The sequence below is a fragment of the Parasteatoda tepidariorum genome, chromosome 3, assembly GCF_982258835.1.
Source record: "Parasteatoda tepidariorum strain Cologne lab strain chromosome 3, Ptep-v5.0, whole genome shotgun sequence".
Taxonomy (NCBI): Eukaryota; Metazoa; Arthropoda; class Arachnida; order Araneae; family Theridiidae; genus Parasteatoda; species Parasteatoda tepidariorum.
The window spans coordinates 40,641,769-40,664,676 of NC_141757.1; the positions used below are offsets into that span (position 1 = coordinate 40,641,769).

General features: G+C 29.8%; 1 protein-coding gene across 1 annotated transcript; it reads left to right on the top strand.

Moving 5' to 3' along the window:
- The first annotated feature begins 1,403 nt into the window (after positions 1-1,403).
- On the top strand, positions 1,404-21,236 carry LOC147813761 (uncharacterized). Its single transcript, XM_087159145.1, has 10 exons — positions 1,404-1,541; positions 2,899-3,017; positions 5,648-5,851; positions 9,019-9,241; positions 10,663-10,897; positions 12,300-12,423; positions 14,910-15,095; positions 16,333-16,348; positions 18,857-19,052; positions 20,852-21,236. The coding sequence occupies exons 2-10, from the start codon at positions 2,904-2,906 to the stop codon at positions 21,216-21,218; spliced, it is 1,665 nt and encodes a 554-aa protein (XP_087015271.1). The 5' UTR covers positions 1,404-1,541; positions 2,899-2,903; the 3' UTR covers positions 21,219-21,236.
- The last annotated feature ends 1,672 nt before the right edge of the window (positions 21,237-22,908 follow it).

Genomic DNA, 22,908 nt, shown 5'->3' on the forward strand with positions numbered 1-22,908 from the left:
ACTAAAGAAATTTTATTGATGAATAACTTTTACTTGGATCTAAATCGTTGCAAATTTGAAAAAAATATTGTTTGGAAGTGAGCCGTGTTTGGAAGATTTTTCCTTTAACGCAGAAAACGACATCGATGTTTCATGCTGTATGTCATAACCATAAATTATTAAAACAATAAATTTAAATAAAATAATAACAAAGTACGAAAATTATATTTAATAAAAATTCTGCAATTCCTCAAAATATAGGGAGTAGTCGTAATTTGAAAAATATGATTCCAATAGCAGTTAAGATAGAGGAGAGGTTGAAAGCTTGGACTCCTTAATGGCAGTTTTGCTTTTTGTTTATTTCGCCGTATCTGCTGAATTAGTCTACTACCACAGAGAAATATATAAAGAGTTTTTACTCTAATATTAGACGCGTTTTTTTTCAATGCCCGTAAAAATGGAAACATAGGCAAGAATGGTTTTAGCGCCACGCTTCGGCAAAAAAGCTGGATAGATGATAAGTAAATCGTTTTCTTTCATTATTTTTAATAGAATTTCTGAAGTTCTTTTAATAGCTTGGTTGTTTGCTTAATTATAGTTCTATAAAATGCTGAGATGTTAATTCTTTAAGGTTGTCGGGTCTCAACGAAGGCAAACGAACATTTTGCAAAGTAAATGAGGATTTCTTTTTCAAATGTTTTAAAATCTCATCATTCTTATTGTTCTTAAACTTATTTGAATTTTCAATAAATTGAAAATTATGGAGATGACAAGTACCATTTCACTGCAAAAAACTCATCAAATTTCAGTTGAAAATGCCAGCACTCAACTCTACTTTTTACTGTAAAATCTGTCTTTACCAGAACATGTAAGGGAACAAAAAATCTGATATATCGTAATTTTCACCGCCATGATGACTGTAAAATAGCTGAATCAATCGAATTAAATAAATATTTCTATAAAAATTACGGTATAATATTGTAAAGTAAAAATGGATTTTACGGTAAAATGAATATTACGGATGATGTGCTGGTACTTTGTATCATAATTTCATTTGGAATTTTTTCCTTTTACACCAAAGAAAAAATTTCGAAAAGAGTTATTGTAGATTTTTTTTATAGCAGAAACTAATCAATGACAGAAATCAGTAAGGCATATTAAATAGCAAAAAAAGAAAAAAAATGCATTAAAATTATCACTAAACTAAATAAACCGTTGTTTTCCAAAATATGTGTTTGATTCAAAGGAAACACTCGTTGCAGAATAACTATTTCAATAAGAGATAAATTTCGAACAGTATAATAATTAAAAAGAACTTTTTCATTTAACTTTTTCCCATTTTATACCTATGTTTTGCTTTTCAATATCTAATACTTTATTTTTTGCTTGTAAGATTGTAATTTAATTCTTATCACATTAGATAATATTACCAAATGTTATTTTCCCACAGGATTTATAATACCTTTACCCTCAATTGTGTGGCGGTATTTGAGGTAGTTTTCTTCAAAAAACTTCTCCCCGTTCTTCCATGGTTCTTTTGGCAGGGGACATATCTATAAAATGTAAGGTGTATTTTTGTTTTAATAATTTAAGCATATTTTTAATGATTGATGCTTAAAAATGACCATTAAATTTTCAACTACAGACTTAAGGATTGAAAACTGAATATATTTTGAAAAAATAAAAATATTTTATCTTTGTTTTTCATGCTAATATTAGTTGAAAAATTAGATTGATTAATTTTTGTTGAATTGTAATTTAATTTTGTTGTAATTTTAATGAATATGTTACAAATGATTCTGAACAGAATTATTGTCATAAAATAAACAATAAGTTTTTTTAAAACTACGATGAAATTTATCGTTCGTAAAACATAAATTATTGGGTAGTGTATAATTAAAATAAATTAAAATGTGTATCCCATACCAGAATCTTATTTACTATAATCATGATTTATAGATGAATTTGATCATAATTTATAGATGAATTTGATGAAATCTTAATTTATCTTTGTGATTATGAAGATTAAGCAATTTTTCAGTAATTAGGTTTAACCTAACTAAGCTTTAAATTAATGATGTTAATAATGTAGTTGGTAAGCAATTTTAGACCTATTTTCAAATTATTGAATATTTTAAATTATTACAATTAAATATAATTAACCTCATTACAACTAAAGTATAAAAGAGTTTTTCAAAAAGATATTTAACAGCTCCAAATTTCTGTTTCCCACCATAAGTCAAAATAAGATAAACAAAATATGAATTTTACTGCCATGTGGCTGATAATTTTAGTTACACATACGTGTACCTCTGGTTTTAACTAAATCAAAAAATATAAATATTTCAGATGTTAAATCACCTTAAGTAAAAACAAATATGCATATTGTTTTATTATTGCACATACCGGTTCATGCATGTTCTTGACTTATTATTTTTAAATATTAAGCTAATATGAACTTTAAAAAATTATGCAGATCACAGAACTACTAAATCTAAAAAAAAGTTATTTTTAGAATAACTAAATTATATAATACATAAAATAATGTACTTTCTCGAGCACGTGGATTGGGCGTCATTTTTCAAAAATTACTTCTGTTACTGAGGAATTTTACTTAAATTCTCAGAAACTAAGGCAACATATATAAATCGATGTAACAGAACGATTAATTATAATTAATTATAACTGGTTATTATAACTAGTTATAACTAATTATTAAGAGTATTAAAGTATAAACATAATACTTTATATGAAACCATTATACTTTAAACAATACCATTCCGTTATACAGTTAAACTTCAAAAATAAATTTCTGATAATTGATATTGCGCTCACCTTATATAGACAATATAGTTACAATAAAATGTAAAAATTACTATAATTTTTTAAAGAATTAAAGTCTAATCGAATCGTTTTCAGAAATCATGACGTTAATGTATTTTTATGTCTTACCTATGCTGTTGGGGAGGACATATGACATCAAGACTGACAGCCCAGGAGTGGATATATTTCCTCAGGAGGTTATAGATTCGGCTTCCGTAAGTTTTTCAAAAATTTAAATAAAGATTTATATGTTCATCTTATTATTTTCTCGAATGAGGCTATAATAATCTAACATCAAAGTGCATAGAAAAACTTTAATCCTTCCGTTTCTTTCTTCAAAAACACGAAAAACAAAGACAATGGATTCGTAGAGGCAAAGTTCTCCCAGTTAAACGGGAGATTTCTTATAATAATATTGAAGTGATAGTAAACGTTGCCCTCCGTGAACTTTTAGTTCTGGAGATAGCTTAAAATGCGTGTTTAATGGAAACAGCTCAAAAAGTATGTTTTAGGACATATACACAGTTCAAAAGGTGCATATAGTGAAGTGGAATAACAGCTCAAAACGCGTGATTGAGAAAATAAGCACAGCTTAAAATGTGTGTCTACGAAAGAAAATGGATACCATATAAAATGCATGTTTAAGAAAATGGTCTCAGAAAAATTACGCCTTTTCAATAATAACCCAAACTTAACAACTAAACGAGTGATTTCATGCTTACTTTCCCTAATTTTTTAAAAATTAAGCGGAGCAAAGTTTCGGATTTTTACGTCAGGATAGCTTGATACTTTACAGATGTAACTTTTCAGATGATAGCTTTGTTTCCTGCATACTTAATGATGAAGTGGTTTTTAAAAATCTATATTCGTACAACACACTTTTTATACCACTGTTATAAATGTGTAAGATCTGTGACAACCTTGCAAAAACAAATAATGACTTAAAATCTTTGCAACCGAAGACTGACTTACAAAATGGACCAATTAATTTAAGCAAAGGGACTAGATCACATTGCGAATTTATTTGGATCCATTAATTAATCCTTAAATAAAAGAACAATTCGAAAAACTAAATCAAATGCTATGTCCATTTTATAAATAACTGTGTTCATTTTTTTAAACACGCTTTTTGATCTGTATTAATTCTCTTATACATGATTTTTGAGCTGAGGTTTCTTAAAAACGCTTTTTCAGCTGTGTTCATTTTCTTAAACACGCTTTTTGAGCTATGTTTATTTTCTTAAACACGCTTTTTGAGCTGTGTTTATTTTCTTAAACATGATTTTTGAGCTGTATTAATTTTTTTAAACACGCTTTTTGAGCTGTGACCATTTTCTTAAACCCGCTTTATGAGCTGTGTCCAGAATTAAAAGCTCACCGACGCTATGCTTTATCATTTCATAAACTAGATGTGTAACGATTTTGACCGTCACAATTATAAACAATTTGAAAATATATCTATGGCCTGATAATCGAGATGTGAAGTTTCCAAGTGCTGTCAAAATTAAATAAAACAAGCTGGGAGTTTATGCTCATAAAAATATTTTGGGGAGCAAGGATTTATGTATTACGTCTCTATGTGGATTTTATATCTCACGAAATTATATTAACGCTAGAAAAACACCACCAGGGTTATTTTGGGGCTACCTTTTTCTGTTTTATTTATTTATAGATTTAAAAAAAATGAAGAGCTACGCCATTTAATTCAATTCTGTTTAAAAAAGTTACTCAATCGACCCCATAAACAGACGTGATTACTTTGTAAACAACCGAGGAAACGTTTAAGGTCAAAAATCGAAAAGAGCCCTAATAGATATATTTAGGAAAAAATTGTGCATAATTTTTAAAAGTATAGATCATTTTTGAGTAATTGTTGTTGTGTAATAAGTTTTTAATTTGTAAGGCATTTATACATTTATTTGATCCTAATAGTTAGTAGACACCATATGATAAAAGAGTAAGAGAGAGGACTAGAATTATTTTCCATTTTGTTTGAACTACAGCCTTTCGGAATATTTGTTTGGTAAAAAGCCATATTTTCAATGGACAGAAGTCGATGGAAAATTTGTAATTGTGTAAAAATTGTGTAAAATATTAAAGTTATATTTTTGTCTTTTTTCTTCAGAAAATATTGGAGTAAGTTTACTCACACTGAAATATTGGGAAAGAAAAACTAGTTTTAATGATTTATAATAAGTTGATTTATTCTTATAGGTCATATTTAAGAATATAAAAATATCATCTGCTTCAAACACTTATGAAGGCAGTAAAATTCAATGAGTTTCGGGAGCTTAAAAATAGGCCCCTATTCTCAAGCCTCGCTAGACATGAATAAAGAACACAAAAGAGATTTGAAGCAAAGAACTTAAAATTGTCAACGCAAAAATAGAAATAAACAAAGGTTAAAAAAAAAACTAGAAAAATCATGATAGCCGAGAGTAAAACAAGTAAGCAAAGAAATCTACGAAAAATAAAAAATAAAGGGGAGAAAAAAATGAAAAAGAGGCGAAAAAAAATCAGCACAGAACGTATTTTCAGTTACGATGGAGAAATAATGAGAAACTCATGTCGTTAACCATGGAATTTTCATTCATAGGAATAAAACACGATTCCAGTGAATCAAGATTAGCTGATGTGACAGGGTTGAAGAAAACTTTGGCATTATATCTTTAGCTTTTTCTCCAGTCTTGAGAAAATCTTGTCTTGAGAAAGAGCGACTATTATTAAACGATCAAAACATGTCGATTTTTGCCACCTTTATAAGTTTCTGAAGCAAATGAAGTTTTATATATGTCGAGTATATCTTTCCATTGCAGTTTTTCAATAATTCACTTAACTCTTATAGATTATACAAAGGCAATATACGGATTCGCAGTATCGGATGGTATCTGATACCCAAGAAGCAAGAGATTTTTTGGGTGTGTCTGGTGATTTATCTTTAAAAATTAAAACAGGAAATATTCAGATGGAAGGCTTGGGAGATTATCTGAGGGAGACTTATTCTAGATCGAACGTTGTGGAAATTCTTGTTAAAGTACATTATGAAACAGTAAGTAAGGATTTAGAATGAACTTCATTTGACTTGCTTAACACATTTTTTATATCTATTTTATTTTATAGTTATTTTAGGAATTATAAATTGGAATTTTCAGAAGATTAGATATCTGATACATCGGAATATTTTTTGAGTTATTATATTAACCAGTTTAGCGTGTAGTTTTAGATATCCCCCGACGTTAGATAAGTCTGCGGAATGAAAATCAAGCAATAATGTATATACGCGTCGTACAATGTAATACAAATTATCCTGTCCTAAATAGTCCTATTTTAAATTTTACGTTTTAAGTAAAATGGGGAAGAATTTAATTTTTATTTGATAAAAAATTAACAATTCATTTCTGATATTAAAAACTTGTTAAAATTGTCAAGAAATAATAAAAAAATCATAAAGCATAATATAAGAATAATACGAGGTCAAAGCAGGGAAAAGAGAGCTTTTACGTTGAATTATGTTGAACTCTGGTATTTAATTCAAGGACTCGATTAATTTAGGACTCTGTCTTAGAGTTAAGCCCCAGTATTTACCTGGCATGTGTATGTAATTGGTTTCGGTTCGCGAGCCCTTAAACCATTTTGCAAGCTAAAATATTTAGCAGTTTCTCTTAATAATATTTAAAAAAAACATACTACTAAATAATACTCTTATTGTATTTCATAGAAATTTAGAGATTTGATAGTCAATGGTAATTTTTTAATTTAGAACTATTCTTTAATTTAGTATTGCTGTTTGCATGACGAGTATACTCATCATACAAACAGCACGAGTATACTCGTCGTACATACTGCGATAAATATTCAGTCCGACTTATATACACGTCAAACGTGTTTGATTTGTTAATTGTTGTGTGCATTTCTTATTTTAAAGCCTTTTTCCTCCTTCCGAGATTAATTGTCAGAAGGGATAATTACAAATTAAATATGCTTTTAATCATCTTAATTTTATTTTCACAATTAAGCAGATGTTGAATATTTTCTCCATTCGGAAATATTCCCTAAAGTATGTAAAATACAAGGTTATCTCCTGATCGGAATTTCCATTTAGTTTTTTTCTGACAACGTTAACCAATATAATTTGCAGTCATTATTTTTTTGAGAGTTTTTTGAGCATTGTGCATTTGCCTGTTTATAGGTCTCTCTCAAAAATATTCCTTTTCCTATAATTTACGTTACGATAATTTTTCAGAGACATCCAAACCGGTTTCCATAAATTTGAACAAAGATATAAGTAAATTTTAAAAACCTAAAATAAAGGAGAAAAATGTACAATTAAATTACCTATCCGAAATTACTCATTGCTTTACGATTCTGCTTTACAATTTTTGAATAATTTCTCTACAATTTTTGCAATTCCCAAAAATTATTAATCGTCTTTCTCCTAGTCCATTAAATTGACTCTTTTATATTTTCGTCGTTTTTAACAAGGTATGGTGATGTTGATAAGTAGTCTATCATAAAAAATAAGTTAGGAGCAAAAAACATAGAGAAAAGAAAAATCAAATTTTTTTTCTAAAATCCAAGATGGCGAAGGAGGAGGCCTGTTACATGGATTTTCTCCTTTAAGCTATATGCTCTTCTAATTTCAACTGATTACTTTAAAATTAAATTATTTGATTCGACATTGTCATCGTGCAGCTAATTCATGTCCAATGTTCTAATATAGTTTCTTTAAAATTCAAAGTACATGTCCTGGTAAGTTTGAACTGAATCTAAAAGACATGGGTACTCCTGACTTAAGCACTGGAATGAACTCACCTTCGAAAAAGAAAATTGCTCAAACGTCCTTCAATGAAAAATTAATTATTCATATCAATCTGGAATTCATAATTTACGTAGATAGGAAATCTTTTCACGAACAGATCGACGTCCAAAGGACTCTAACCCATGATTCAACTACCACTGAAGAGTTAGTGAGTTGCAAAAACGCGAAAATAAATATTCATAATTTGCATAAAACTCTTACTGGTAAAAGTAAAATTATTAGCACTATTTTTTATTTACAATTTTGATGATTCAAGTACTTAATTAAATCTAAAATATTAAGATAATTTGTTTAAATATTGAAATTGAGTTAACAAATTTAGAAGGAAAAATATAACCTCTGCTTTCGTTTGCTGTACGGTCAACAATGTCTGCAATATCCATATTCATAGATTAATGGAAAAAAAGTTGAGGGACTATGTTGTCCCGGGCAGGAAAACAACAATGAATCTGAAAATGTAGAGAAAAATAATCAAAATGGAAACATAATCAATGAAGTAAACCAAAAGGATTGTTTTAGATTTTGTTTAAAAATGTTTATTGGGAATACAAGTTTAGTGATAGTTATGAAACTGACAAATGTATGATGCAATTATCTTAAATATAAGTAAGAATTTCAAACTTAGCATTAAATCAGATTGAGTATTTTATAACTAAGTTGAACACCTGACCCAATTATGATTTTACAACTATTAATGCTCAACTCTTCAGGCTTGTAATTTTGAGCCCAAACCAGAAGACTAGGGAATTCCTGTATGAAGCATTAGGACTAACTTAGTCTTCATAGAGGATTTTTTTTTATATAACTAACCCGCATTTGCGTTGCATGGAGAGGAAAACCTTTCATGGTCAGACTGAGAGCAAGGGGATTCTAACTCCCATCATACATCTACCACTGAGGATACTTTACGTCAGCACTCTGTCCAGTGCGAGTCGGTAGCAGAATTCATATCAACCAGCCACGGCTGGGATTCGTACCTGTGTTACCTCATTTGAAGAGGTCACCTCATTACTCAATCCCCTGTATGTGATCCAAAGCCTTTTTAAAGCATATTACTGATGGAAAAGAGTTATCAAATTGAAAATATTGTTAGCTCTAGTTATTTACCTATCAAATTGCTTTTAATTACCATAGTGACAAGTAAACTCGGATGGCGTTAGTAAACGCTATTGCTCAAATTTTGATATTTCTTATCAAATGAAAATTTGAATAGCTTACATACTTAATGAAACGAAAAATGTCTCACTTAAAATTACTCAGAATGAAAATTTTCTTAATATCTTTAAATAGTAGTGTTTTTGAAAAGTTTGTGGTTAAAATAAAGTTGTCATTTAAAGTTTCTCAACTTTGATTATTCAATTATAACTGCCAAGTATATACATTTGTTTTGGTTGCAGCAAACTTATACATTGCCATCAACATCTAAGCCAAGACCTAATTGGAAGTTACTTGATCGAAGAGATGTTGGTACCCACTATGTTCGTAGTGTAACCTACGGAGGAGATCTTGTCGCCTCTCTGAGATTCACTGCCAAAAATGCTGTAGACAGAGAAAAGATTCGAGCTGTAGTTCAAGCTAATTTACACGCAGATTCAGGATCCTTTGGACTTGGAATTGAAGGTTTGCATTTTATTTATATTAATTTTATGATTACGAAATTAAAAATGAGAAATGAAGAGCTCAGCAGATGAATGCTGCAAGAGGTATTTTTTTTCATGAGTTTAAGAATATAATTTTTAGGGAAAACAGCAGCAACAGGAAGCTATTTACGAAACGTCGCAATTAAAAACCGTCTTATTTTATGACCCAGACCGAAAAAAAATTAAGTTTTAAACTTAAAATTTGAAGTCCGGAAAACTCAAAGGATAAAATATTTATCATTCCTTTCGAAACCATGAAAAATATAATTTAATATCGTAGAGTTCAGTATCTGCAACTCGAGAAGAAGTGAAGTGATTAAGCGTAACCTTGTGATTTAAATCAAATTTGATTGGATACCTGTAAGCCATGTTACGCGTGTGTGTCGAATCGGAGAGGCCGCTGCGTGGAAAAATGCCATGATTTACCTACAATGACTTTTTTGCAGAAATAAAATAATATAAATACAAGAAATAATGTAACAAGTTGAAATTGAGAAGTTAAGTGCTGGCATTTGTTCTATTCAAAAGAACGTGTGCTAGATTTGAAAATAACGATTGAAAACTTAAATAGTATAAATAAAGCTGCAAAAAAGCAGGTATAATATAGTTAATAGTCAAGAGATCCAGTGACGAAACACAAAATGAGAGATGAATTTATTTTACTTCTGTACCTTCCTGCTTTGTTTTTCTCATTTTGTGTTTCGGTACTAAGAAAAGTTCTTGATTACAGAACCGAAGCTATAGCATGCATGTTCTTTTTTCTGAAATTATTTTTGCTTTGTTCCCATTATCCTTTGTTTAAATTTGTGTCATTGGTATGGAAAACCTTTATCATCAGTGCCAAGGGAGGAAGTTCGTTGTTTTGGTGTTGATGATGACACCAATACATATGCTTTAAAGTAACCACATGCCTCTAATTAACTTCTCAATGGGTTCGTTTATTCTATTATTTTTCTACGTCGTTCCTTTTTCGGTTTATTTTCGTCTATATGGATTTTTTTGAATTTAACGATTTTCGTCATTGAAAGAGATGGTTTCGTAAAACAGATTCATTTTTAACAGAATATAAATTTTTAACAGAAATTTTATAGTTTAATTAAGGCCACTGAGTTAAATGATTCAAAATCCACACTGTTGAAAAAGTGGGAGCGTGTTGAACAAACTGCATAATGGTGCTCAGTTGAATCGTATAACAGTATTTCTTAAACTTGATTACATGATACTAAGGTTCAACTTGTTCAGCAACATGGTTTAATTTAACTCTTATTAAGTTCGTAGAAAATTTTCGCCATATTACGGTGCAACAAACCAATTTTTCTGGGAATGCATTTGTGCTCCCAACGCTTTAGCCAAGCAATATTTAAATTATTTTAAAATGCTTTTATATTTTCTCGATTGCAGGGAATTTCTCTCGTCTTCAAGAGGATCTGAAAGATTCTTCATCGTTGGAGATTAATTATTACGCCACAGTTCCTATCAAAGGAGTACCGAATACCATGGAATCCCTCATGGAACTAGTGGAAGACTTCCCAACTCAAACAAAGTTGGTCAACAACGGAACAGGCGTTCCTCTTACGATGGAGCTCTTCCCCCTCTCGGCTTTAGACAACGACGTGCCAAGATATTTAGAAACAAAGTAGGAACCATTTTTATTTAATGCTATATTTCAATCACAGTTAATAATTTAGCAAAAATGAATTTTTGACAGTCTAATGAGTAGTCTATATTATTATCGTTAATGGCTACGAAAATCAGGGAATTTCGATTTTTAGAACTGTGTAGATTTGTACACTCAAACTAATTGGTACAATAAGGAAAAATCAAGATTTCCAAATCCCCCGACCACAGGGAGCACAAATATTTTGAAAAAAAAAAAAAAAAACAACCCCCCCTCTAAATATTTGGTCTTTTTCCCGTTTCTTTCTTAATTTCTTTTCAACTATTGGTGTTGAAATTTTTTTTTAAACTGATTTTTCACCCAATTAGCTTAAATCACCTAAAATTGTAAAGTTATACGATATTTGTAGCTGTAGTACTTACTGAGATAGAGTTACTCGAATTTTAAGATTTCGGAGATTAATCATTGAAATCTTAAGATCATTTTAAGTGTTGTTTGGCAACCATCCAAAAGAGTTGCCGCAATTCCAGAGAATTCCTAATGAAATTTTATTTTATGATTATATGGTTGCGAGAATAAAGGAAATGAGAAACGCTTTACCTGTACCAGCAGGAACATCGAAGAAAAACTATCCCCCATTTCAGCTTGTGACAGGTGATGTGCTGAGTGGAAAAAATGGCGCGCTGTCTTAGCTGCGTATACAGTATAATTTTTTTTCAATAGTTTCTGATAGGGAAAAATTTTGTGCCTTCATACTTAATCTGTGTAATATTTGTAACTGAACATATTTAACGTCAACTAAAATAATAAATACCATGTTTCTATTTTTATACAAAGCAGAAATTACTATTGTTTACAAATTTGACTTAATATGATCACCATTTTGATGTTGTAATTATTGCATAGCCATCAAATTTTTCAAAATTCAACTGTTTCCATGCAAAAAAAAATAACTTTTAGTAAATACTTATTATTTTTTATTATTTTAATATTAATCGCAAATTTTTTTTAATTGTAAGGCATGCATTTTGTAACATTATTTTAAAGAATGTAATGTTTGATCGTAAAATACAAAATGTAAGCAAAATTGGTTGAATAGTTTCTGAGGAAACGAAAATGTTCTCTTCAGATTGAGACCTAGAACGAGAAGAATTCGATCATTAGATCAAAAATTATTCACGGTAGTCCCTTTATTTTTTGCCCACTGCACAGTGATTTTTTTTAACATGTTACGTGTTATGGGGCTGCTAATATCTTACGTTAAAATGTGTACTCTGCATTTGTTATTATGAAAAGCATTTATTAAATGTCATAAAATTAAGTTTAACAGAATAGTTTTTAATAGCTAATACTAAGTTTCATGAATTTTTTTTTTAAAAATAGTTTTTAAAATATGTGTGTTGCAATTGGATTGTTTCAGAGCCCTGGTGGATCAGCTGGATCTTTTGGAGGCTCAGTTTGATGACATTCGTGCCACAAAAAAATCTTTACAGGAATGGCTGTTGAATGTTCCTCCAGTGCTTTCCCCAGAAATAGAAGAAGAGGTAATTATTGCAAAGTAGACCCATTTCGTTGAGTTCATAGAAATGAGTAAATCTTACATTTCGAAGAAACGTGTCTATTCATCAGTTTTCATTTCCTCTACATTTCATTAAAAAAACATATTTGATTTTTTGTTCGAAACTTCTTGCTTTCTTTTTTAAATTTTGAAGAGCAACGTCTCACCAAGGAAAAGAATAATAAGTTATAGTGTGAGTTCCTTTAAAGTCGAATGAAGGCTTTAATTAACTTAGATTTATGCTTAACTTTGTCTTTTACTTAACTTAGATATCTTATTTGTTTGTGGATTTTATTGTAAACATGATTATTTTTGTTTTGTGTGTCTGACAATTTTGATGCATAATGGGATACCTGAAAGTGACGTAGTGTGGATATCTCGATCCTGATTGGTTATTGAAAAGTGGCATTTGTTAACGTTAACAATTGTTCTTTCTATTCTTGTTTGAGTGAACCAAGCCCGTCAAGTATCAACTCTTAAGTGGCACATTTTATATTCTTTCAAAAGGATTTTTTCTTACTTAGCAAAAAGGCAGGCACGAAGCCATGTAGAACATAAATAAACTAATTATGCATTGAAGTTTTCAGGTACACAAAACAAAAATATATCACGATTATAATAAAATATATCAGCAAATGATTAATCTAAGTTAAGTAAAAGACGTAGACGAGAAATAATTATATTTCAGCAATTTCGATGCATTTATTTAACTTCTAATTTATGTTATTCTAACTTATGTTGAGAAATTTAACTCAATTTTAAAATGCCATTTTAATTATAAACGATCAGCTGGCTTTGAGGACATAGGTCACATGTGTACCTAATTAGTTTACTTATGTTCTACATGGCTTTACGCCTGTCTTTATGCAAATAACTGATGCAACTGTTAATTAAATAGCATGATATCTAGGAAAAAACGAAGGAAGAACTTTCAAAGAACAGCAGCAAACATCTCAACTCTGCATTAAGCATTGTTCTGAAATAAGTGTTGTTAATAGTAAATTATAAAATTAACAATTAAAACGTTTTATTAATTTCTATACAATTCTAAAAATAATTTGCGTTGGTAATGGATTAGGGATTTTTCCCATGAGAAATAGCGTGCTCAAATAATTATAATTATAGCACTTTAGTAAGAGACATCAATAACATTTTACCATATTATTTCAGAAGGAACGTTTTTTTGCTTCGTCCATTTTTTTGCTCTCTCTGTTTCCATCGAACTGTCAAAGGGGTAGAGGTGGGGAAGAAAAATTCTAAATATGCTGAATCTTATTTATTTTATTTTCACAAATTAAATGATGGCGGATATTTATTTTATTCGGCAGCGATACATGTAAAATACAAGACCGTCACTCAATTAGATTTGTTAGATATAAAGCCTGCGGTATTTTAAATTCTCCTTAACTTTCTGACAAAATTATGCCAATTAAAATTATGTCAAAACAATGCTAGGTTCTAGATTTTTGATAATTTATAACAAATCCTTAGTATGGAATGGGTTGTCAACAGTTTAAACTCCAATAAAATTAATTTTAAAAAAATCTGAAAACTGACAAATTAAAATTACTGACTCAAAACATGAAATCGCATTTTTTTTAATTGCTTTGCAGTATTGTGAAAAAATCTATAAAAGTTCTAAAAATGATATAGTGCTGATTTCTGCGAATGTAACAAAGCAATCCCTATATTCCCTTATTTTTTGAAGGCTATTGCGCTGTCGAATAATACTATATCATCGAAAGTACAGTTAAATGCAAAAAAGTATCAAGAAAACGAAAATCAAAAACATAACATGAAATCAAAGATGGCGAAGGTCGAGGCTTCTTAACGCACATAGATATGAATTTTAATGTTGAAATGTAAATGTAAATTTTATGTTGAAGATTACTATTATTGCTCTAGAACACTAGAATTATAATCAGGAGATTGATTGTAATATGCAATGTTTGACCATTTGCATTTTCTTTAAATTTTTAACACAATTTTTCTGTTTTTATTAGTACTCTTACTCTAATTTCGAAACAGAAATTTTTCTAAAAAAATTCTGTTCTGAAATGCTGAGTAGAATCTTGCACGGAATTTTCTATTTTTTTTTCTTAAAAGATTAAAATTCCAAAAGAACATCATTAAGAAAAAAAGAACATATTTCGAAAATTAATTTAAAAAAACGAAGAACTGTTATATTCATTCTGATATATAATATGAATTTTACCGATGAAAAAAATAAAAAAAAGAAGAAGAAGAGAGATTGTTGAGATTGAGATTGTTGAGATTGATTATTGAGAATGGGAATTTTGAAGCTGAAGTTTGTTGAAGAAGTTCCGCCAATTAAGCTCCAGATCATATTCTTTAACAGAGAATGTAAAAAGTGGATTAAAATGCATGGTTGTTATTATACATATTTTGGTGATCCAGTAATTGAGGTTTATTTCTTTATAGAGTTTTGTTGTAACTGCCTTTATTTTTCAGATTGGACTTTTTAACGAAGAATTGGAGAAAATTTCATTTGTATTTTATGAAGTATTGGGAAATATGAATTTAGCAGAAAACGCCAATGTGGAGCAATTCAAAAAGGCTTTTGATGCTTATACTAGTAGTGGAGGAAATTTACCTGATAAGTACTATCGAAAACTGATTGTTTTGAAGCATAAAATTGTAAGTACATTTTTTATTACATTCGTATTATTATTTTTTAGCACTTTATTTTTATTTTATAACCGTCGTTAAACAGCCTACCCAATTTTATGGGTTTACGACTACTAATGTTTAACTCCGTAGCCTTGTAATTTTGAACCTAATCAAGAAGACAATGGAACTCCTGGATTAAGTATTGGGGGAAATTTGGATTCGTGGAGGATTTTTTGATGGAGTTAACCCGCATTTGCGTTACATGAAGATGAAGACCGCGAGATTCTCCTACGGTTAGCCTGATGGCAAGGGGACTCTAACCCATGATGATCCATTTACCACTGAAGATATTTCACGTCAGCACTGTGGATGGTGCAAGCGGGATGCGGAATTCGTATTGCCTGAGACTCGAACCCGGTTCACCTTGACGTATTTAGTTACTTACTTATCTTATTTCGTGCCCGGTGGCACATAAGGCCCTTATCTTCTTGCGCCAGCTCACTCGGTCCTTCGCACAGGATCTTGCCTCGGACTAGTTCGTCCATCCCGTCTATCTTCGTTCCTCTTTCACCTTTCTCTTCCATGTTAGCATGAACCTGCCTCTTTTTCGTTTGTCTTTCGGTGCCCACGTTAAGGCTACTGATGATATTCTTGCAGGAGGCATACGTGACCTATTCATTTTCATCTTTTTCTTTTTATAATGATGGCGATTGGTTCCTGTCTGGTCTTCCTGTAGGGTTCTGAATTTGATATGGTCAGAGCACAGAATATTTTTATTTCAAAAGATCTATTTTGCAAATTATTTAGTTTTGTACTCAGAAGAATTGTTAGTTCTTATATTTCGAATCCATAAAACAGCACACTCCTAACCATTGAATTAAAAATGTTAATTTTAGTCTTTAGCATTAAATTGCTTGATCTCCAAACTTTTAAAAGTTTTTTGAAGCAAAATTGTGCTCTTCAAATTCTTGCTTCTACTATTTAGTTAAAAAAAAGTTAACTTTGTTAATTTCCTAAAATATCCTTCCTCACAGCATTGATAATAATTTGTTTTCAGATTAATGTTTGAAACATCTATCTACATACGTAGATTTTTCTTTGCAAATACTCCCTTATTAGATATTTGTCGGTCAAGGGAAACTTCAAGCGAACAAGTACAATTTTGAATGAATATATCATATCATCTTATTTTATTTACTTATGTATAATTTTGATATTGAATTTGGTTTAAATTAATGTTAATTTGTATTTGTTATTTTTTTAGATTCAAAGTTCTAAAGGTAAGACTTTACAATGTAATTTTATTTATTCAAGTATTGTTCCCTAATTACTAATTATTTTGTGGGATTATTTTTTGTTAATTTGTTTACTTAATATTTACGTCAAGAAGTTTTGTTTAAATTTAACAAAATAACTTAGTAGTCTATATAATGAAAACTCTTAAAGTTTTGAAATTGTTAGATCATAAGTGGAGAATGAGAATTAATTTTCTCATAAATTTGAATCAATCGTTTAAGCAATTAAAAAGTTAAAACGTATGTAAATAAAATTGAACTGTGAACAAAAAAAATATAATTAATATAAATATCCAACTATTTTAAAATTTGATAACTAAGAAGCCGATTTCGTTCAAATTTTGTATTTTGTCATATAAAATTGCTCTTTTTGAAAAAATATTTATACCTTACAATTTAAATTTTTTTACTCTTATTAGAAATTATTAAAAATTATTAAAAAATTATTTTCTGCATGTAATTATCTCTATTAAACGGATTTTTTTTTATTTGTTTAACAAACTCTCGAGATGTGGATGGTTCACACGAAAAAATTTCGTCAAAAACAAAGAAAATTTAACAACGACGAAGCTCAGAGTTGGTGGTCACCTGTTGTCGATGATGGTTTGGTTGCAAAAGTGAATGAGAAAATTCATGAAGACAGAGATAATAAGAGAGATTTGATATGGATTTTCATTAATTCCAAACCATTGGGTTAGGGTGATACCTTTTGGTTACCAAACCCTTTTGGCTATAGTGACGTATATTTCCTTCTAAAAACTGATGCAAATCCTTTACAAAACTAATCAAAACTCAGTTACACTCGGTTCAAAATCTCTTGTTTTGAAGGGGAGGTTTGTCTTCTAGAAATGATATTAACACTTCTATAACCTAATCACAAATCTTCATGCATCTTTCTTTTTAAAGTAAAGCCTGACAGATTTCACTTTATTGCAACTTTTATTGAAGTGAGACTTGCCTCATATATCATAATCATAATATCACAGGATTTATCATTAGGTCTGAATATTTGCATTAATGCATCCTTTTTATATTTCGAAATTCAGTGAAATTGATTTCAAAGACATTATTCATTAAGGAGGATCAATTGACATGCACTATGGTTTGAACTAGCCACAAGTTTCTTTAATATGATTTGATTCATCTTTACTTCCATGAAACATTTATCAGTGGCAGTACTTTTCTCCAATGAGGTCTTATTTACTTAGAAATTTTGAATCCTTTATACTCACTTTCAAGACATACTTTTACATCTGTAAATTTATATTACGGAACATTCTTCAGCCTTAACTTGGAGCTCAGTTAACAGCACATCTTTACATTTGTACATTTACATTTAAAACTTTCTCAATTACAGTTTTGGTGCTATGGAAAATACAGTCATATTTACATTTGTGTTCTTGCTGCTTTGGAAACCTACCTATTTTTTCCACTTAGTTAATGATGTAGACATGATGCTATGTTTCACCTTTACATCTGGTCACATTCATTTACAACTCATATTCATAGATTATGTTCCCAAATTTTATTGTTCTGGCCTATAGGGCATGCAACAACTGTAAATTTATATAACGGTACATTCTTTAGTTTTGCTTGGAGCTCAGTCAACAGCACAGCTTTACATCTGTACATTTACATTGAGAACTTTCTCAATTACAGTTTTGATGCTACGTAAAAGACAGTCATCTTTACATTTGTTTTCTTGCTGCTTTGAAAACCTACCTATTTTTTCCGCTTAGTTAATGATGTAGACCTGATGCTATGTTTCATCTTTACATCTGGACACATTAGTTAACAACTCATATTTATAGATTATGTTCCGAAATTTTATTGTCTTGGCCCATAGGGCATGTAACATTTGTAAATTTATATTACGGAACATTCTTCAGTTGTAACTTGGAGCTCTGCAGACAGCACATACTTCAATTTGTACATTTACACCCGTGTTACCCAGGGTCACTCTCAGGGTTGCCTCATTTGAAGGCCTCCTTGGTTCATCACAATCTATTTGATTTCTTGTACTGATAAGACAGAAACGAACGAGCATTTCGAGACCTCAATATTTCCCGGATGCCCCCTATTGGAGCGAGTCGGGTTAAATTAAATTGAACTAAATTTCACTAATTTCAAAAACTGTTTTGCATAAAATTGTCTCAAAACTCTTAAATCATTGCTTCCGCTCTGGCGACATCTTTCTTTGGAGCAGGTACAAAATAGTTTGTTTTCTTTGAGATAGAAATCTGAATGATTCTGGTAACTTTGTTCGCAAATGGTTTTCAAAATGCTATTTCGAGTAAAAAAAATTTGCTTTGAAAGAACGTATTTTATGCGACATTTTCTAGAACAGTACTTAATTTCCGAAAAACGTCGTACAAAAATGCATTTGCCCAATGTTTACCTATGAGTAAAAATTTCTTTATAGTATTTTCTTGAGATGGAAACGATGCTGCGCACTAAAATATTAGATATTTTTATTTTTTTAATGATTTTCAGTATTGACGATGGATGTTGGAGGTGCCTCTTACATCCACTGGGGACGAGGAGAATGCGAATCCTCAACTGCTCACACTGTTGTTTCTGGTATTATTGCATCAACTGATCAAATTAAAGGTGGATCAGCCAACGTCATCTGCCTTACTGACGATCCACAACATGATCCAGACACTAAAGTATACAAAAAACATCATAGGTCAGTAATTTAGAATTTTATCTCTAGCTGCTAGCAAATAAAAATATTTAACTTTAATCATTTCTCTCCATTTTTAAGAATAAATAAATTGAGAGAGTAGTCTTAAGTAAATTAAATGAGAAACAATGACTCAAAAATAGTAGGAGTAATAATAATTACTAATTATTCCTACTATTATTGAGGTTCCTATTAGTATTCCTTCTATTATACTACTTATTCTTACTATAATAACTACTCCAAATAATAATTACTTAAGAAGGTGATACTGATAAACGGAGGAAAGCAAAAACGAAGTAAAACGTGAGTATTAAAAGTGCCTCCCAGTTTTATCAGGCAATCATACTGGACTATATCATTTTCATTCCACCTTTAAAAACTGTGGTTTGGAAGATTCTTGTTTCTTCCTAGCTTTAATAATTATTTACAATTTCAAACGTGGCTACTTTTAAACTTCATTTTTGACTACGGCTCTGTAAATATAAGTTAAGGGCGATGATTACAGAACCCATTACAATCCCTATGTTACCACAAATTATCTATTAAAAGCTATCTTCTGAATGTTAGAGGTTTCAGAATGTACAGTGCGTAAAAGAAAATTATGTACTACGCTTTAATTTTTATGGTTCAAGAGGATGACTTCAAGTAAGCTAATTAGTGCAGACTATATTTTAAGTTACGAAAGAAGTCACAAGAAAGTACTTTCTTAAAAACAATAATATAATTCGTTTATTAAACGATAATTTCGCAGTTATCTCCTTATGGGTGTCGAGAATTACATAGAATAGGTATGTTTATTCAGGGAAAGTACTTGTCTGATTTCGTAACTTAAAATAGCGTTTGCACCAATTAATTAGCTTATTTGAGGTCATCCCTTCGAAACTTTAAGAATGAGCCCTAATATGTGGAAATCAGATCATTAGATCAAAAGTATTTCAGCATGTTTCGTTTTTTTTGCTCACTGTACTAGCCGCATACTCGTTTTTTGTACGAGGGAAAAGTAAATAATCGTTATTTATCATCACTATGAAGTTATGCGTAGAATTAAAAGACATATGAATAGACAAATAAATGTATAGCTGGAATATTTAATTTTTTTTTAAAAAATTCGTTATTTTTTTGCTTTATCCATAACTTTACGTTAATAGATAAAATAAAACACGTTTTTATAATTTCATCCCATCAAAATATAGATGAACTATATTCGATATCATTTGGCATAATGCTGGATGAACCCAACACCTGATAATCAAAATTTACCATAATCAGTAGTTTTCTACCGTAAGGTACTTGTCTCTTTTGGTGAGCCATAAATTTTTTTCCCCACATTACTCAGAATATTTATGTTACTATCCATATTAATATAATTGGCACTTAATTAAACAACGCAAACAAACATAATACACGTACTACCTATCACAAAAATTAAATGAACATCATTGGCGTCAATAATATCAATTGCGTCAATTAAAGTATGGCGAATTTTTAGGCTTTTCCTTAACCGAATTATTAAAATTTTTGCTTTAATTTTGCATAAAATAAAAGAAGATAATAATAAAATAAAAGAAGATAAGTACTAAAGTACTTGTCTTCTTTTATTTCAACTTGAATCGATTACCAAAATTAATCTAGCATCACTAGCGTCAGTAAGAGTATGGCAGTTTTTTTCCCATTCCTCCTGAACGAATTAAAAATATATTTCTGCTTTAATTTTTCTTCTCAGTAAATCATTTAGTTTTACAGAAATAAAATAAACACGTGGTTTCAGATTAGTGTAGCTTAAATATTAATTTTTTTTGCAGGTTCTATTCAAAACTTGTTCCTGTTCATTTACAAGGACGAAACGTATCCAGCGAAAAGTCCATAGCATGCGGCATGTGTCTCGTCGAAGAAAGGACATCAGCGACAGTATTTCCTGGTCGGACGCAGTGTCCAAATGAATGGACATTGGAATATTCTGGCTACATTATGACCAAAGATTTGAGGAGCAGGAAAGGTGATTTCGTTTGCATGGACGTCCACTCCGAAGAACATGACAGAGATGTTCTGGTCATGTCTAAGACAGAGAAACATGATCATGTCAGCGATGTCAAAATTAGCTGTGGTACTCTTCCATGTGACAACTATCCTAAAGATCAGCTACTTCCATGTGTTGTTTGTACTTATTAAATAAATAAATACGACGTATTAAGGCCTTTATTTTAAAATTTCATATTATTATTTTTTTCTAATGAATTTTAGGAGTGCTTCAATTCTAGGCCACGAAAAAAATAATTGTTTCTTTTTGGGAATATTTTACACATACTTAATTTTTATTCAAAATAGTTTTAAAAATGCTTGTTTAAAAGTAATTGTAACAATAATGAGTAAAAAACTCGATGACAGGAAGTAAGAAATAAAAACTATGATTTCGAAATGAATTGATCAAATTTCGAGGTACGAACCTTAGCTTTTCGGATAACTCAGCCTTCTGAATCTTAAGACTGAATTATGAAAAATATATTTTTAGAATATAGAAGCAATCATCAATCAAAGTGAATAAGATAATAGTAATTTTTCAAGGTAGAGCGCTTGGTTAAAAATGTTTAGATGAAAGTGTAAAGTTAATGTAAAAATTTAAAAAAAAGTAAACCGTCAAAACAAAACTTTAATATGTGGAGCCAGCTTAAAACGGATCTTTCGTTGCAAAAAATTTCAGAAAATTTGCATAATATGCCTATTTTTATACAATATTATAATAATCTGAAGTTAGACTGTATTGGACATAAGAATATTTTAAAAAGAATTTCAATAAATATTCCGAATTATCTATACTCTATAGGAACTTTTATAAAATTAAAAGAGGATTTCTGAATATAGAATGAGAAGTTTTACATGCACATATCTATAATTCGTTATGCTTAATCCGCGTATAAAGCAATATTTACTTCGTAGTTAGACTGTTTGGGGTCAAAGAACATTCCTGAAAACTTTTTCCATAAATATTTCGAATTATGCTTGGATAATTTTAGAAAATTGCATTAATATGGATACTTTTTAGAAAAGATTCCTCTACTCATAAAATTACAGAAAATTCGCAAAATACTCATTCTTATACAAATCTTTTCCTGCTCGACGTTTAGCCATTTCGTATTAAAGCATATTTTTAAAAATATTCTAAAACATTATTTAAAATTAAGAGGCATTTTCGAAAAATTTGACGTGCTTTTCTACAATATGGAACAAATTTCAAATAAATGTGTTTTGTCGCAAAATCTTCTAAAATTTTAGCAAAGATTTAATGGATCACATTTATACTTCCGGTTTTGCCTCCATGGACTAAAGTTTTTTAAAGCACTTTCCATAAATATATCAAAAAAAGATATGTCAGTATGTATGAAAAATTGAGTGGTGTTATTTTAATATGGAATCAGTTTTAAATTAATACCTCGCCTCAAAATGTAATGAAATTTCACAAGTAGTCCATCCTAATGCAACACATTTTATGCCCTATGTTTATCCTGTTTTAGATAAAAGAATATTTTTTAAAGAATTTTTATAAAATTTTCTCAAGATATAAGGTTATTTTAGGAATATTTGAAGCTCTTGTCTTAATATGATACCAGCTTCAAATTAATGTTTCTTCGCAAAATATTAAGAGAAATTCTTTAAGTGTCTACAACCTTATGCACTAAATTTTATGCTTCACGCTTAGCCTGTTTTGGATTAAAGTATAATTGTGAAATTTTTCTAAATAGATGTATTACGATATATAGGTATTTTTGGCAAATTTGAAGTATTTGCTTCAATATGATTTTAAAGAGTTTTTGCTAAATTTTAAATTTTCAAAGTGTCTATTCTGCATTAAATTTTATGCTCA